Source organism: Diceros bicornis, chromosome 4 (genome assembly GCF_020826845.1).
Source record: "Diceros bicornis minor isolate mBicDic1 chromosome 4, mDicBic1.mat.cur, whole genome shotgun sequence".
NCBI classification, from domain to species: Eukaryota; Metazoa; Chordata; class Mammalia; order Perissodactyla; family Rhinocerotidae; genus Diceros; species Diceros bicornis.
In genome coordinates, this window is record NC_080743.1 from 12,259,976 (window position 1) to 12,276,588 (window position 16,613).

At 40.5% G+C, this 16,613-nt stretch overlaps 1 protein-coding gene across 1 annotated transcript in view; it reads left to right on the top strand.

The window, feature by feature from the left end:
- TNNI3K (TNNI3 interacting kinase) overlaps window positions 1-16,613 on the top strand; it is a 270,883-nt gene that overhangs the window by 163,157 nt on the left and 91,113 nt on the right. The window contains exons 18-20 of the mRNA XM_058538296.1: window positions 11,100-11,152; window positions 11,484-11,536; window positions 15,337-15,469. Coding sequence (XP_058394279.1) covers window positions 11,100-11,152; window positions 11,484-11,536; window positions 15,337-15,469 — 239 coding nt within the window. The remainder of the gene's footprint in view (window positions 1-11,099; window positions 11,153-11,483; window positions 11,537-15,336; window positions 15,470-16,613) is intronic.

Genomic DNA, 16,613 nt, shown 5'->3' on the forward strand with positions numbered 1-16,613 from the left:
GATAACTTACATTTCTGTGACTAATACTTCTATCCCACAGGGATAGACTATCCAGTGTCTTGAAAAAAACCAACAGCTCCTCTTCTCAGCAACTGAAGAGATGCTGAATGGTTCAGTGAGTTTTTTAAAAATAGACCTGTTCATTTCTTTCGAATTTTCAAAGTGTCCTTGACGGAAGGCATGTGGAACTAAGTACATTTTTTACCTGCCCTTTTGCAGAGACGTGGGCGTTTAGTCTCCGTGTGCTCGCTAAGGGGGGTACAGATTCTGTAGTAAAAGCCACAGTTTCAGATTAGTCCAGGAGGCAAGCAGCTGCCTTTCCTGAGTCACCTACGAATCCCTGCTTCGCAAGGGACTGCAAACATATTCCCCTGAAGCCATACTTTTTTCAACACTCGTTTGTGGCATATCCTGAGAAGTTAGAGGCAGACGTTCCTTGGAGGCCAAGCTCTGTAGGAGCACAGCCTCTGTTTGTCAGAGATAGAGCCGCTGCCTCCCTGCTCTCACGGAGTTGCCCAAGTCCAAGGCCACACTATTTAATACAGAAAACCTTATTTGTTGATAAAGCCCAGCTCTCCTCTCAGCTGTTATTTTTAAGCTCAGCCCTCCCCTGCTCGACACATGTACACCTCCCTCAGGGCTTTTAAGAGGAAACTTGGCTCACAAAACATCAATGGTGTCTGCCATGCTGAATTCACAGATTTTTCTTCTCTTACTTGTTTTTCATGTATTTCTGCTCTTCTCTCCTCTCTCCGGCCTTATTTCTTTTTCCCCATTAGTGTCTAGGATTTAATTTTAACACGCAGATGTAGAGGGTTTATTACAGACCTTTTGTGTCTGAGTGTTAAGTGGATGCTCAGAAGGCCCATGGCACATTCCCAAAGAGTTAGTATTGGATCCGGTTTCTTAAATATGGGTGAGAAGAGTTCTGTGACACTTTTCAGTACAAATGGGTGCCCTGTAGTTGGTGCCCTTAGCATGTGTATCTCGACACATCACATGGGCTGGAGACAGCTTGGATCCTCAGAGATCAGGGAAAAGGAAGAAGGTGATGCAGGAAAATGAACAGTTATTAGTCAAGAGATCTATTAGAGGACCTTGACAAAAAACAAAGCTCTTCAAATTCTTCCTTTATAGAGAGATTGTTTAATAATCTCTAATACCCCTTCCAACTCTAAAATATTGCTCACTCTATCTCCTGTTTGTCTAAGTCCCTCAAGTTTATGCTTCATAGACTCTCATATTATTTTCCTGTCTGCATTTTGTTTGGGAAGACTCATGTTCTTTCATCACATGTAAATGTCCAGTGCATTTCAGGGCTTGCATACAGAGTGGGGTTTGCATAGAAACCTTAGAGTTTTTAGTATTTTTAAAAATCAGTGTTCAGAAAAGTGACTAGGAAGCAGTATTTAGGTGATAGTGAAAGAGCATAAGTTGGAGACTTCTTCGATGATGCTTTTGGTTTTGTGACTCTGTTTTAGTAATCACACTAGTTAATTATTACCTTTCCACACTTGGATGTCACATATCCTTGCCATTTTCTTCATTTCTCAAAGTTTTGACTATGTGCTTTGTGGGAGAAAATTTTGTCACACTGTCATCATGTGATCCCCAAATATAGGTTTCACAACTAACTGTCTGAAGTCAAAAGCCTCTGCTCACCCCTGGTCCCACTGCATTAGAAAATGTTAGACCCCGTAAAGAAAATATAGTCAATATGATATTTTCCAGTATTCTTCCTCCCTTTCTCAATTTTAAATTAAAATAAAACAAATGATATGTAATAAATGCATAGCTGACATCTCCTGTGATATTATCTTGATTGTTGCTTCAGCATTCGAAAATGTTCCATTTTATAGTTTGCATACCTAAGATTCCTCATAAGATTGTACCCTGTTAAGAAGGATAAGCGGGGGCTGGCCCAGTGGCATAGTGGTTAAGTTCACATGCTCTGCTTTGGCGGCCCGGGATTCACGGATTTGGATCCCAGGCGTGGAGCTACACACCACTCACCAAGCCATGCTGTGGCAGCGTCCCACGTACAAAATAGAGGAAGATTGGCACAGATGTTAGCTCAGGGACAATCTTCCTCAAGCAAAAAGAGGAGGATTGGCAACAGATGTTAGCTCAGGGCCAATCTTCCTCACCAAAAACAAAAACAAAAACCAATAGGAAACAAGAATAAAGAGAAAAAATGGATAAGCAATACCTGTAGCCATACATAGAAAGGGAAATTACTCTTGCTTGTTGATTCTAGGGCACTAACTCGCAGACACCTCACAATCAATAGCATGTGTGTGTGTGGTTAGATTTATTCAGTCATTATCCCTCTTCGGCTTGCATTTCATGGTGCTGAGCAAATAGTAAGTGAAGACTATGGAGTTTTTTCACATTACCCTCAATAAGTGGGTTTAACCACAGTACAAATCTTATAATCCAGCTCTGCAGTCCCACTGGCAATGGGACAAATCCAGTAGCTTTAGAGGTAAGCCTTCAAATATACTTCTCCTGACAGACTGGAGTTTGTTTTAGGAAAAGTCAAGGTTCTGCAATCCTTTGCATTTATTGGAGTTTTCTGTTTCCATGGTTTCCAAGAGTTCACTGAAATTAGGCTTTCAGCGGTTAGAAGTTCATGATAGGGGGCTTTGGTAAATTCCTCTCTCTTACCTAGATTATGCTCAAGATCTGTATATTTCTCTCCCTGAGTGAGTTTGGGGGCTGTTGTACCATCAACATAGCTCTTCGCCTGCATGCCTTTTCTAAAGAATTAAGGGTAGATTCAAGACATCTCAAGTCAGTCTGTATGAAGCCAAACTTGGGTCGCTTTATGGTATCATGAAAAAATAAAATTACAGTTCTTATTTTTAGTAAAGAACTACCTTCAAAGGGATTAATAGGGAAACCTAGGCTTGGGCTTCTCTGGCCTTTGGCAAGGAGAGGTGCCCTGATGAAATAAAATCTAAAAAATAGAGTTCCAGAGGCTTCACTTTTCTTGCAGAACAAGAACAACAACAAAATCTTCTGGTCGTGGTAGGAGTTCTGGAATGGTTTATGTTGAGCCACGAGGTACAAAGGAGGCATCAAGAGTATAGGTAGAGGCTTTATTTGGCTGTAAAGCAAAGTACATGATTTCTGATGTTACTGTATAATTGTTACCAGGTTTCTATGTGCAGCCCAAATCGTGAGGACCCTCAAGTGGTTGCTGAGGGTCCAATCACCATATAACATACAAAATAAGGAGATATAAATAAGGTCTCAACATCTAAATGTGCTGTCTCCATTATCTGGGGCTCAAACTCGGGACCTCTGGCAGTTAATCTCATGAAGATAATGAGCTTTTAATTAGTTTTTGTTACCTAATGATGTAATAAGCAGAGATAAAAAGATAAAATCAGAGGCAGAAAGATACCAAAAAAGAGAGACTATGAGAATATATCTGACTCCAAGGAGCTGATCTAGATGACCTGAAAGTATATTTTAGGAAAGGGCACAAAGCCCCAAAGTGAGTAGACGTGAGTTTGTACTGCATTTCAAGGGTCTGGTTAGCACCTTACATTATACTTGAAACAAACTGGAAGCAGTTCAGGGTATGGCGGTCACATACTCAGAGATAAAGAAGCCACATTGAGTTTGGCAGTGGCAAAGGTTCAGGAGGGGTTTTCAAGGGTGGCTCGAGAGGAGAGAACAATGTAGGTGCCTGTGCTGAAGGTCAAGGAGGTGGTACTCCCCAGAGAGAGGTCTGTAGTAGGAAGAGCATCCTGGGCCATCACGTAGCAAGCACCACAGCAAAAGGTAGCAGCAGGCAGATCCGGGTCTCCTCAGCATCAGGTCTGAATGATTGCTTGTCAGGCAGATGTGTTTGTAAACTAATGACTTTCACAGTGTGATGAGATTGAAAATGAAGCTTAATTGCTTCCACTGATTTAACCCTTGGAATGCTTCCAGGCAAGCCGATAGCCATGTGTCTTTAATCATGTAAGTTAATCACCTTCCGGCACATAACAGAAAACAGTGGCTTATAGGAAGTCTGGGAAGCAGGGCTGTTGTGCTATTAGATTTACACTTCTGAGGCTGTCATCTCTTCAAATAAGGATACTGAGAGGTTGGTCATGGTGCCCTTAAACTAGTGTTTGTTAGTAGCCACTGACACAGGCAATTACATGGCTCTATAATTCAGAAAAAAATGAATTAATGTTTATGCACTTTTTTTAAGTAACAAAAAACAACCTCTTAATGGTAGTGGAGTGAGAGTAGAAGTCACCTTGATCCGTCTAAGGCCACGGTGAACTTCAGTCTGGCTCTGGAAGAAAGTCAGAATGGGAAAATGGTCTCATAAGCAGGCCGGTCTGATTAATAGTGACAATTAGTATTGGACTATAGTGCATAACCAACTGATTATGAATCATTTGAGCACTTTAGGTAAATTTTCAATACAGGCAATTAAAATGAAAAGACTCATAATGCTTACATAATGACTTCATTAAATTAATTCGGTTCTGAGGTTGGAGAAAATTTTTTGTCACAAGGAACCAGCAGAATTTAACTTCCATTCACTTTTGTTTAAAAGAAAACTGGAGAAAACGCTTAAAATATACAAACACACTCACGCACACACCACATTGAAAACTGCTTATTCTTTTCTGAAAGTGAACTGTGTTATTGTGGAAGAAGGAACTGAAGGTCAGAGCGTGGATTGTATTCGCATCATTTATTTGGATGAAGAAAATCTTGCCCTCAGTTATATTTTGTATTCTGCTAAGTGCATGCATTGTTAAGGTTAAAAGAACTTTATAATGGAATGATCTGTACAGGACAGACACTTCAAAGAGATAAATACTCAGTACTGTTACATAAACAATTGACCCAAATCATTTGCTTCATGATAAAAGACAAAGCTGGAGCCTTGTCCAAATACTGCGCTATCAACGCAGTTGGGGGACAAAGATTCCTTTAGGTGAAGTGCAGTCATTCAATCAAAGCAGCAATAGTTTTGCAGAATTAGACCATGGGAATGGAAGGAGAAGAGACTCTCTAGGGTTAAAAATGAGTTGAAATATTCCATAGTAAAGTCAGTTTCTATTGTGGGTTTTGATTCTGGAAGTTACTTTGCTTCCAAGATTCATCACTTAATACCTAACATGTACACGGCTTTATAGTTTACCAAGGACATCTACATTTAAATTGTATAAACACTCTGTAAGTTAGGTCTTCCATGTAATGATAATAAACAGCACCTATTTAGCAGTTCAGAATTTACAAAATTCCGTGTATTATCTCTTTTAATTTCCTTCATTCGTCTCACAATTTTTAAAGATGAGAAAGGAAACCTCAAAAAGTTAAAGTATTATAATTTGCCCAAAATCACAGGACTAGTAACAGCAAAAACCTGGTATTCTGACTCCTTCCCCACGAGACTGTAGTCTCTTTGAAGGCAGCCACTGCAGTTTCCATCACAGCAGGAAGAGTAAACCTGTGCAAATCCCCATGTTGGTAAACACCATTCTGGCGCATTATTTCTCCTGTGACGCAGGATGACCAAAGGCAGCCAGAAAGCCCCCTGAGCTGCTGCTGCTGCTGCGAGGCTGACTGCGCGCACTCGCCAGCTAAGCAGCTGCCTTCTGAGCCTAAGCCTCACACGACACGACAAAACTACAAGCTAGCAAACAGCACAGACCCTGAGCATCACACTCCTTTAGGAGAAATTAAAATGTTAGATCCAGAAATGCCAAAAATTACTGTAAGAATTAAAGACTGGTTGACCTTTACCTTCTTCCTTTACTGGTTTTACCAAACTCGCTGCTTTCTGGAGAGCATTCCTCAGTGGCATTTTACCCTTAAAGATGTTTCTGGAGAATTTAGAAGGCGAGTGTGTGGGCGTGTGCGTGTGCACTGTTTATGTGCACGTTTGCGTGTTACAGCATCTGCTCACCATTTTCCTCCTTCCCTTCAGTGTAACCTACCTTTTCTCGCCTGCTCCTCACTTCTCTTCAAGTCTTACCCAGTGGTAAGACTTGGACTAAGGTGCTAGCTCAACCAACTACTGACAGGTTTTGGAATTCCCATCACCTTTCTTTTGTTTCTCTCTTCTGATCCTGATGGCACTGATACTCTCCGGTGCCTGCCTTACTTCCCAGGTCAAATTGCAAGTTCCCTGTTCGCAGTGACTGTGCTTCATTCACCCACATATGACGCATTAACCGCGCTCTGGAAGGAAGGGGGTTAGTCTTTGCCTGCTGTGTCTTGGTGGTATGGAGGTATGTTAGATTTGTCTCCGCGGAGCTTGATGACTCCAGTCTCATTCCCTCACACTCAGACGTTGAACACAGGCATTTTGGCCCTAGCAGGTAGGCCTCCCTTCACCCAAGTGGACTTTCTGGAATTTCTGTCTAGACATCTATTTGGAGCAGTCCTGGATCCCCAGAGCCTGTCTGGATGATGGGAGTCAGCTTCTCCTAAAAAGGGTAGACTTTGGAGACTGAAATTTGAGTGCTCCACCTCTTATCAGCTGTGATCCTGGCGACCTCATGTAACCACTCTGAGCCTCAATTATCCATCCATGGAATAGATATGCTGATACCAACCACACAGTGGCTCCATGAGGAATGGAGAAATCTTGAAAACACTAGTGCCTGCACACAGGAAGTTCTCAGGCAATGTTTACTCCCTTCTGTCTTTACTGCCACCCTCGCTGTTCCTGCCCCACTAGTCCCACAATTTTCACTATTCTCACTCTTCTCAAAACTTGCAGTTCATGACATATCTCAGTAATAAATGCTCGAACTCATCACTAATAATAATTGTACTACTTCTGTTGTCCTAGCTGGCTTAAACTCCAAGCTCATCCCCTTCCCTAGGTACACTCAACCCCAATGCTCACGACTCTTCAGATGGCTCTCTGAGTTGACACCCACCATGAGGGCTTGATGCTGTCACTGATTAGCACAGATTCTGTCCCCTTCAGCCCTGCCTGTCCCCCTTCATAGGAAGTAGGACTTAGCTCTAACTGAAAAAATGAATGGATAATCTTAGAGGTAGTTCTAAAAATTAGTTTTTGTTACTATTGAGTGGTTAAAGAAGAAGCGAAAAAATCCGGAAGACTACCTTGAAGTGAATAGAGAATTTCATTTTATTCCACCACATCCCAAAGTGTTCTCATTCTGCAGTGTCATTTTCATAGCATCTTTTTTGACATTTGGCCCATTTGCTGCAATGAACTCACATTGTCCTGTGCTCCTAGATTGTCACTGCATCCTTTGTTTTGTTTAGCTTGCTATTGTTTGTTAAGAACACAAGAGTTCATTTTGAATGTTACTTCAATTTGATAAAAATAATAGTTATTTGTCTGGTGAGTCCAGTCTTTCCAAGCACAACATTGACTTCAGTCAAGTTTCTCAGCCTCCCAACTCAGCCACGATCCTTTTCATAAAAATTCATAGGATTTTTAGTAAGACAACCCTTTCTAATTGGATATGTTACTGCTTCGTGCTTAAGAACTCCAAACTAGAAAACTTGAAGGTGAGTCTTGGTTTTTTGTTCCCTTTTGTCCTCTATATCTAAGATGTCCCAAGATCTTGACACTTATTTCAGATGTTTCGATGGATTCACCCAATCTTTTTCTTTGTTTTCCACTCTACTTTCTTACTTTAGTCATTCGGTACCTAGGGCCGAAAATTACTCTTGAACATTTGTCTCTCTGCTTTCAGATCATTGCACCCTATGCATAAAAACTTGCTAGTTCCTTGTATCAAGTCTAGAATTCCCTTCCTGGCCTTCAAATTGCCTCATAATGCAACACCACCTCCCCTCAACTTCTCCCCATTATTCTCCAGCATGTTCTCTACAATTTAATAAGTATATTCTTCTTATAATTCCTATTGTAGACTACTCACACTCCCAACTCGTGGCCTCTACTAAGCTTTTCCCTCAGCCTGGACTTTTCCCGTTTGTCTCTGCCTCATTTCCGTCCCACTGCAACAGAAGCTCACAAGCTCTTTGCCTGTCTTGCGCACCGCTATATTCCAGTATGTAGAAAATTTCCTGGCACGTGATCAGCTTTCAGCCAATATTTGTAGGCTTATTGACTGTCCCTCAAGACCCACTTCAAAACTTATCCCCTTTTTAACCTACATTGTTTTCTTTGAATTCTTATATTACCCACATTAATCTTCATTTTCATCAGCCAATTATAAGGTCCTTGAAGATGGAATCCTTAACTTACATCACTTTGCATCTCTCAGGGTGTCTTGATAATGTGAGGAAAGTAAATATCATGCTTTGGGAAAAGGTCTAAAATATGACACAAGGATGATTCATAAAATTCATTGATCACCTACTGTTGGCCAGTCACTGTTCTAAAATCTGAGACGGTGGCCTAGATGAACTGGATTCTTTAGCTTCACTGCCACTAGCTGTTGATACGCTTAAATTCTCTGAACTTTAGACTCCTCCTTTAGAAACTAAGAGGGTTACACTAGGTTACTTCTAATGTCTCTTCCAATTCTAGGATTCTCTGAATTCTAAATATTTGTTTATAGATTGATTGAGTGGTATTTGATAAGTACCTGCTGATTAACTAATATAATCTTTACCCTTCCAAACTCATGACTATCTATTTTCAGTTTCTTTTAATTAATTTGTTCAGCAAATGTTTGTTGAATACTCGTATGTAATGATCAGTGTGCTAAAAATCCTAGGGGTACAGCAATGAGCATAATCCCTGCCTCCTGAGACATCCTGCCTCTCACACCAAATACACTGGGCAGCCCAGTGACCAAATTCACTTAAATTTCTTTGATACAAGAGTAAAATTTTTCTAAACACTCCACCCCAAATTCAGCTAGCTGGTATAATCATTCTTAGTAACATAAAATGTTCACTTTGGAAAAAATTTCAACAAACAAATGTTCCCTAGAAGAGTAACTTATTTGTGGGCGTCTCTAGATCCATGGTTTTGAGCTATTGCCTCAATGACTGCTGTTGTGGGAAAGGTGAAGGTTAAGTAGAGGCTCTGTGAGCCTTTTCCTGTATTAACTAGAACAGTTCCATTTACAAATTTGTTTTATGTATTGAATTTATTCTGCTAAAAATGGTTTTTGATAACCATTGTTCTAGATAACTAATTGGAATTAAAAATAAAATAATGGACAGGATGCTATAGGTATAAATTCATTATGATTGGTGAATCTGTGCTCAGTACATGTTTTAACAATAACTATGAAATGTAACACCTATGATCCTTTGATAGGCCAAGGGATTGTGGTATTGAAACTTCCCTAAATCCTTCAAAGAATCTAGTGGTACAGCATTAGATGCATTTTTCTTGTTGCATTTGAACTTCCAGAAAGCTCCTGATGCTGTAGAGTTCTTTATCATGACAGTGTTGCTCTCATCACATGTATTAATTGATAATTCATAAAGAGAGCAGCTTGGTTTTTTTTTTTTTTTTTTTTACAATTTATTTATTTTTCTTGTGGTAACATTGGTTTATAACATTATATAAATTTCAGATGTGCATCATTATATTTCAATTTCTGTATAGATTACATCATGTTCACCACCCAAAGACTAATTACAATCTGTCACCACACACATGTGCCTAATCATCCCTTTGGCCCTCCTCATTCCCCCCTTCCCCTCTGGTAACCACCAGTCCAATCTGTCTCTATATAATTGTTTGTTGTTGTTTTTATCTTCTACATATGAGTGAGATCACAGAGTATTTGACTTTCTCCCTCTGACATTTCACTTAGTATAATACCCTCAAGGTCCATCCATATTGTCACAAATGCCCAGATTTCATCCTTTTTTATGGCTGAGTAGTATTCCACCGTGTATATATACCACATCTTCTTTATCCATTCATCCCTTGATGGGCACCTATGTTGCTTCCAAGCCTTGGCTATTGTGAATAATGCTGCAATGAACATAGGGGTGCATGTATCTTTACACTTGAGTTTTTGTTTTGACATCCTCAATTATTGAGTTCTTCCAAGCAAAGTGACTTTGAAGACAGTCTAGATTTTTGGTAGTTGAAGAGAGGATTAAATCTATACCACAAGAATAAAATTGATTAAGGATACAAGAGAAGTTCAAAAGTAACTTTCTTATAAAGCTCAAATCAGCACAAAAAATCATTTATGTAAATGATTCAATATCTTACTGGACCTATTCAAGACTAGAGAATAATAGTATTTTCTGTATTTTGATCATGAAGCAAAACAGTTAAGGATAGAGTAGATAAAATAACTATAGTATAGCCTATGTGAACTAAAGGAAAACCAGTGGGGGATCTCCTAATACTGAATGACTCATTTACAAGCCAAATGTGAAAGGAGCATAGGGAAAGGCATTCACTAGGAAGACAGCCTCGGATGACAATATGCTTGTCCGTGTGATACCCCACAGTTCAGTTCACCAAGATGTGGGAGGAATGGCCTTTCTTTGAACTGTCCCAGCCTTGATTCACTTCTTGAAAAAGAAGGACACCCTTGCTCTAGCTTAATTCTGAGTTGGAAAGGAGACTTTGGTGACCTTCATACCTTTTTGTCCCTAAGACCTTAAAAAGTGGTTCAGCTGGCCTCATTTCACAGGCCTTGAAAACAGTCCTTTGTCTTGGGATTGTGTCTAGAACGTATTGGCCAAGACATTTTCCAGATCCTCTCACTATATTCATGTCAGACCCTGCCTTGAAGGGTCCTTGTGCCCAGGGTTCCGGCAAGCTGGTTCCCGTGCTCTGACTCCAATATGCTTACAGACGACGTTTACTCTTTGCCTGTAACCACAAATGTATTAGCAAATGAGTCTCAATGAGCTGAAAAACTGATCTTCGGCTAATGGGGCTGTGAAAAGTTTAGAGTGGTCATCTAAAGTAGGGTCCTTTGTATACTTTCCAAGTTAGATATAAGATGATCACATTTTGTAAACATTCCTTTTGAATTTGCAAAACTAAGAAAATCAGAGCCACTAACCTGAGATCTCTGTTAGCCTTTGGGGGCTCGCTTAGCCTCTGGGGTAAACAAATGACAGCTATTGTCTTCTTCCTCAATGGGCCATTCGGATTAGGAAACAGTAAAGTTTACTAGGTCTACTTTTTTTTACAGTCACAATATTCTTCTCTATGAGGACGGGCATGCTGTGGTGGCAGATTTTGGAGGTGAGATTTCCATGAATACTACCCCAAATGACATCAGTTTCTTTCTTCTTTCCTGGTTGGTCCCTGATATTGTACGATGCCTCTGAAAATGGATGTCACGCTGACAGCTTTACTTCTCTAAGTCATTCAGATTTCAGTAACCCTGAATTTTAAAAGTATATCATTTATTTTCAGTTTTTTCCTCTTTGATATCTTCAACTAAAAAGAAAAGAAGTGAGAATTTAAATAAGATAGAGGCTTGGGGGGGCGGTTTCAGAATTTTAGCTGTGATCTTTGGCCTTGGTTTTAAGACACTTCCTTTGACGTGAACTCATTTTCTGTTTCCCTTCAGAATCAAGATTCCTACAATCTCTGGATGAAGACAACATGACAAAACAACCTGGGGTTGGCCGCTGCTTGTGTTCCCTATAATTACAAAACAATTAAAATGTGTAAACTCAGCGGGGGAGGAAGTGAGATGAGAGCAGCTGTAACTGGAGGCAATGTCACTGTCCCAGGGGCAGGATAATGTTTTATGTTTTTATTTTCAGTAAGCCCTCAAAAGAGCTATTTCAAGGCTCTATCAGAGAAATAGATTAGATATATATGTGGGAAATGTTATGGATAAAATAATACAGAATTTGTTTCAAATATAATTGAAAAGTACAGGGCGGGCGTGGATAATTGGCTTTCGTGTTTAGATCTCCGTATTAAGTAGTAGAGTTAACATCCAATAGGTAACTATAAAATTCACAGTTTACCTGCATCTGCTAACAACTCATGCTTTTCCACTTCAGCATGATAAGGCAATAGGTGGCATAGCCCAGCATTAATGTTTAAGTAAAATATAAATTATAACATCTGAAGCAAGCATAATTGTACTCAAAACGTCTGCAATTAAATTCATTACCTGCCCTTTCCTTCAATCCCCCTCCCAAAAAGAAAGTACACTTCTCTTTCTGGACTACCTGTGTTATTTAATTACCCAAGCAGGGGGTAATTTTTTATTCCTTCCTTTTCCTGCTTGTGCCTACGTGTTACTCAATCAATTTTTCTGTTTGTTTCTATTTCTTTTTTTAAGTTCATCCCAACCTCTCGTATTTCACTGCCTCGGCTCAGGTCCCTCTCATCTCTTTCCTGGACTATTGCAATAGGCTTCTAACTATAGTCCTCTCTTCCAGTTCATTCTTTGAAACATCAGCCAAGTATTGTGTTCTGACCACTCACCTCTTCCTGTAAACCATCAGCGATGCGGGCCGCCTCCCGCCGTCCCCAGTCTGGCTCCCGAGCCCCTTTGTGAACTCCTCTTCCACCACAGGTTCTCTCAAATCCCCTGTGCCCCAGACACAAGCCACTTGGCCATTCCCCAAACATGCCGTTCACTGTCACAAACATCCCTGCGACTCTGCCACTGTGGTAGTCTCTGCCTGGAAAGCCCCTCACTGCACCCCACCTGGAGAAGTCTACTCATCTTGCAAGGCCCAGGAAATTTTATCCATTTTAAGTTCCTTCCCTTCCATGACCTGCCCCCACCCCACCATACACTTTTCTCTCTGTGCTTTTTTAGCAGTTTCTTTGTACTCTTGTTCACTCAACAAACATTTATTGAGGGCCTACCATGGGTCAGGCAGGTTGTAAAGGGCCAGGAATACAAAATGTGAATAAAGGCTTAGTCCTTGATCTCAAGGAGCTCATTTTCTAGTGGGGAAAACATAGTAATAAACAGATAGATTTAAAGCAGAGTGGAGGTTCAATGTGACACAGCATCATGGGAACTCAGGGGGGATAAGTAGGAATAAACTGACTGCAGGGAGAATGGCAGGGGTGCCGGGCGGAGTGAAGAACACTGAGCAAAGGCACAGAGGAGGATGAGAAACACCCGACTTCCTGGGGGAAGGTCAGATAGCTTAGCATTGTTGGCATGCACCGTGTGAGGAGGAAAAGTGAGAGATGACTTAGAGAGGAAACAGGAACCACATCATGGGCCATGTCGTATTGTAGGTAGGATTATGCATGCTGGTTTCCCCAGTTAGATTTCACTCTTCATTTAACACGTATTTATGGAATACCAACTAGATGCCAGACGTAATCCTAGGAGCTGGGCATATTGTAGTGAATAAAATAAAGTTCTTGTTCCTGTGGAGCTAATATTCACTAGAAGGAGATAGACACTGAACAAATTAACAAAATATATATCAAGTGATAATAAATGTTATAAAGAAAAAACAAAGCAGAATATATGAATGGAGAGTGATAGGGGTGCCATTTAGATAGGGTGAGAGGGGAAGATAACACTTGATAAGAGCCCTGATGTGGGAGTCATCCATGTGGGGGGAAGAGCTGTGTAGACAGGGGGAACAGTAAGTGCAAACGCCTTCAGGCAGGAGAGTTCTTGGTGTGTTTGAGGGCAGTGTGACTGGAGTGGAGAGAGCAAGGAGGAGAATGGTAGGATATGAGGTAAGGGAGGTGGGAAGAATGAGCCCTCTTTTGATAGGATACACCAACTGCATCTAGTCCTGGGACAAAGAGATAGCTAATCAGTGGTTCTTAACTCAAGCTACACATTGAAATCACTCTGGAAACTTTTTAAAAACATACTGCCTGAATTCAACCGCCAGAAATTCTGATTCCATTGGCCTGGGGTTGATCTTTAGTACCTGTATCTTTTAAAAGTTCCCCCAGGTGATTCTAAAATGCAGCCAGTTGAGGCTCTCTAAGTAAACTTCTGTTGAATAGAATTGAATTGAATTTCACCAACATCAAGTAATATTCCCTTGTCCTAGCAGTGTAGTCTTTAAGCACAGCGCTCCTCTAGATTTATTTTGAAGGCTATTTTGTTTCTTACTTGTTATGTGGCCTTATGTAAGATTGCTAATTACGCTATTACGCCCCTGTGAAAAAATGGGCATACTGTATGCCGACTCCCACTTATGCAATGTTGTGACACAATGCTTAATCTGCTATACAAATGGAGGCTATTTGGAATGTGAAAGCTCATCTGGAAGAATTGCACATAAGCACCATAATCGGAATAAAGATATTCTTGGAAAGCTGTAATTATGCATGATTTCAAAATAAGGTAGACACTTCACAAGAATTATTAGCAGCCAGCACCACACACAGAATTTCAGTAAGAGTAATGAAAGAATACTGGTTTCCTTCAGTGGAAATACAAAGAAGGAAGGTGTTTGGCAAAGTTCATTGATATGATTATGGAGCCATGGGATCTTAGAGCTGGATGGGCTGCTTCCCCTCTCTTGCCCTTGAGGAATCTGAGTTCCAGGAAGCATAAGAGACTTGCTTAGAGTGGCCCAAATAGTCAGGGGTAGAGCCAGAACTAGAATTGTCATCTCCTAACTCAAAATCTAGTGCTCTGTTTCCTAAACCACGAATAAACCAAATTTATGTATTTGCATCCCAGAATGGAAACGTATTTAAAACTGAAAAATATATAATTGCAAGTGAAAAAAATGTAAATAATGCAATGGAAACATGAGGATAGAACTTTGTACAGGGAAACTTGTAACGTCTTATGGCTTCCTTTCTGGAATGTATTGCACTGACAGCATTCAGAAATAACCCGACCAGGCAAACAAAGAAGGTATGACAGACCTGATCCTGCCAGGGAGATATCTGCTTCACAGGAATGTTCTGAGCACTCCCCTAAGGCCCCTTCTCTCCTTGGTCATGAGGGTACTATTTATGAGACTCATTTAGTGACTTCCTAAATTACTACCTGAAGATTTAAAGGAGGGAAGGTGCCTCCCACAGCGCGTGCTTCACCCTAGGGAGGCGTAGAGTTCTTTGACTGAATCCGTGCTTGGCTGTTCAGAAGCTCGTAGGGCTTCTGGGGGGAAAATGCTGAGAGACAAACAAAAGTGCTGCTGTGATCATCACTTTATAAGAGGCAGGGTTACTTGATGATTAATATTGTTGGGATATTTTGGAAGAATTATGGATTTCATGATCTTCCAATGATTAAAAAAATGCCCTTTGAAAAAGTGAACAGCAACAGTCAGCATGCTATTTGTATGAACACGCCACTTTATTGCACACATTGAGGGCGGTATCCATGTTATCTTACGTTTACATCTGTTGAGACCTTCGGGAGAATCCCTAACAAATCCCCACCAGGAAGAACACTGTTCTCCGGTGGAAGGACTAACAACTTGGTAAATGACTCGTGGATGTTTCTCGACACGCAGAACCTCCGCTGGATGGCTCCCGAGGTCTTCACGCAGTGCACGCGCTACACCGTCAAGGCCGACGTCTTCAGCTACGCGCTGTGTCTGTGGGAGCTGCTCACCGGCGAAATCCCGTTCGCTCATCTCAAGCCAGGTAAGCCGTGCCGCGCGTCGAGCGTCTCTGTTTTCCAGAGTTCCGTGCATTTCCACAGCTTCAAGAAACATTTTCTTCCTCAAAATGGTTATTGGCAAGGTGAGAGGTAAGTAAACAATCTCAGATTGTTTTAAGCTGTGTGCCCAATCCAGAAAATTTAATGACCTCGCTGTGATTTCAGACGCAGACACACAGAAGTAAAGGTAAATTTTATTAAAGTCTCAGGCTTTGATTTATCTGTTGTTAATAAAACCAGCCAATGACTTATGGCCATGTGGCATGTGGGTGCAAATAATGTGGACACTGTGATATTTATTTTTTGAGATTAGATTTGAGAAGTGCCTTTTTAGAGTGTATATAGGGTGAACTGAAAGTAGCAACACAGAAAAATAAGCTATCAGGACTGCTTTCTGCTTGTCTCACATCATACAAAAGAGAATTGCTTTTCCTAATAATTTTGTATTACATATACGGGTACATTCCAAAAACGGGGCTTTGTGATTGAGTCTAATTTTTGTTGATAATGTACATTAAACTCTGTGTACCCGTGGAAGGTGGAGGTGGGGAGTCTAATCACAGGAAAAATGTACATGTATTTGAGGTTTAAGGTACATTTTATTTGTGTCTGTCCCCCCATTTTATTTGGGTTGCTCTCGGGTCTTGTCACACTGCTTACTTACTTGTATCCACCATTAGACTAGAAGCTCCGTAAGGACTTTTCATCCCCAGATCCTAGCATGCTTGAAAAGTAATTTTCAAATTAAATCATAAATAAATTTTAAGTGAATTGTAAGCTCCTAGTGGCCACCCTATTGTAATATATCAGAAGGATAAAGTCAAAAGTGACGTTAGGGAAAGACAAATCTTACAAACATGGGTGCTCACAAGTTAAAAGTCTGAACCAGGATCACAGTATTTGTTAGTACTCATGTGCCGAGCAAAAGGCACATCTCATACTGTCTTTTCAAAGTATTTTTCCCCCTAATACCATATGGTCTTTAATTACACTCTGCATAGTGTCTAACAGAGTGCTTTTCACAAATTATATGCTCTGTACATAGTTATTGAGTAAAATGATTATTTAATTGTCCTAATCTTTCTCCCTATACTTTCATAGTTTTCAATGAGGAGATTTAGCCCTTAT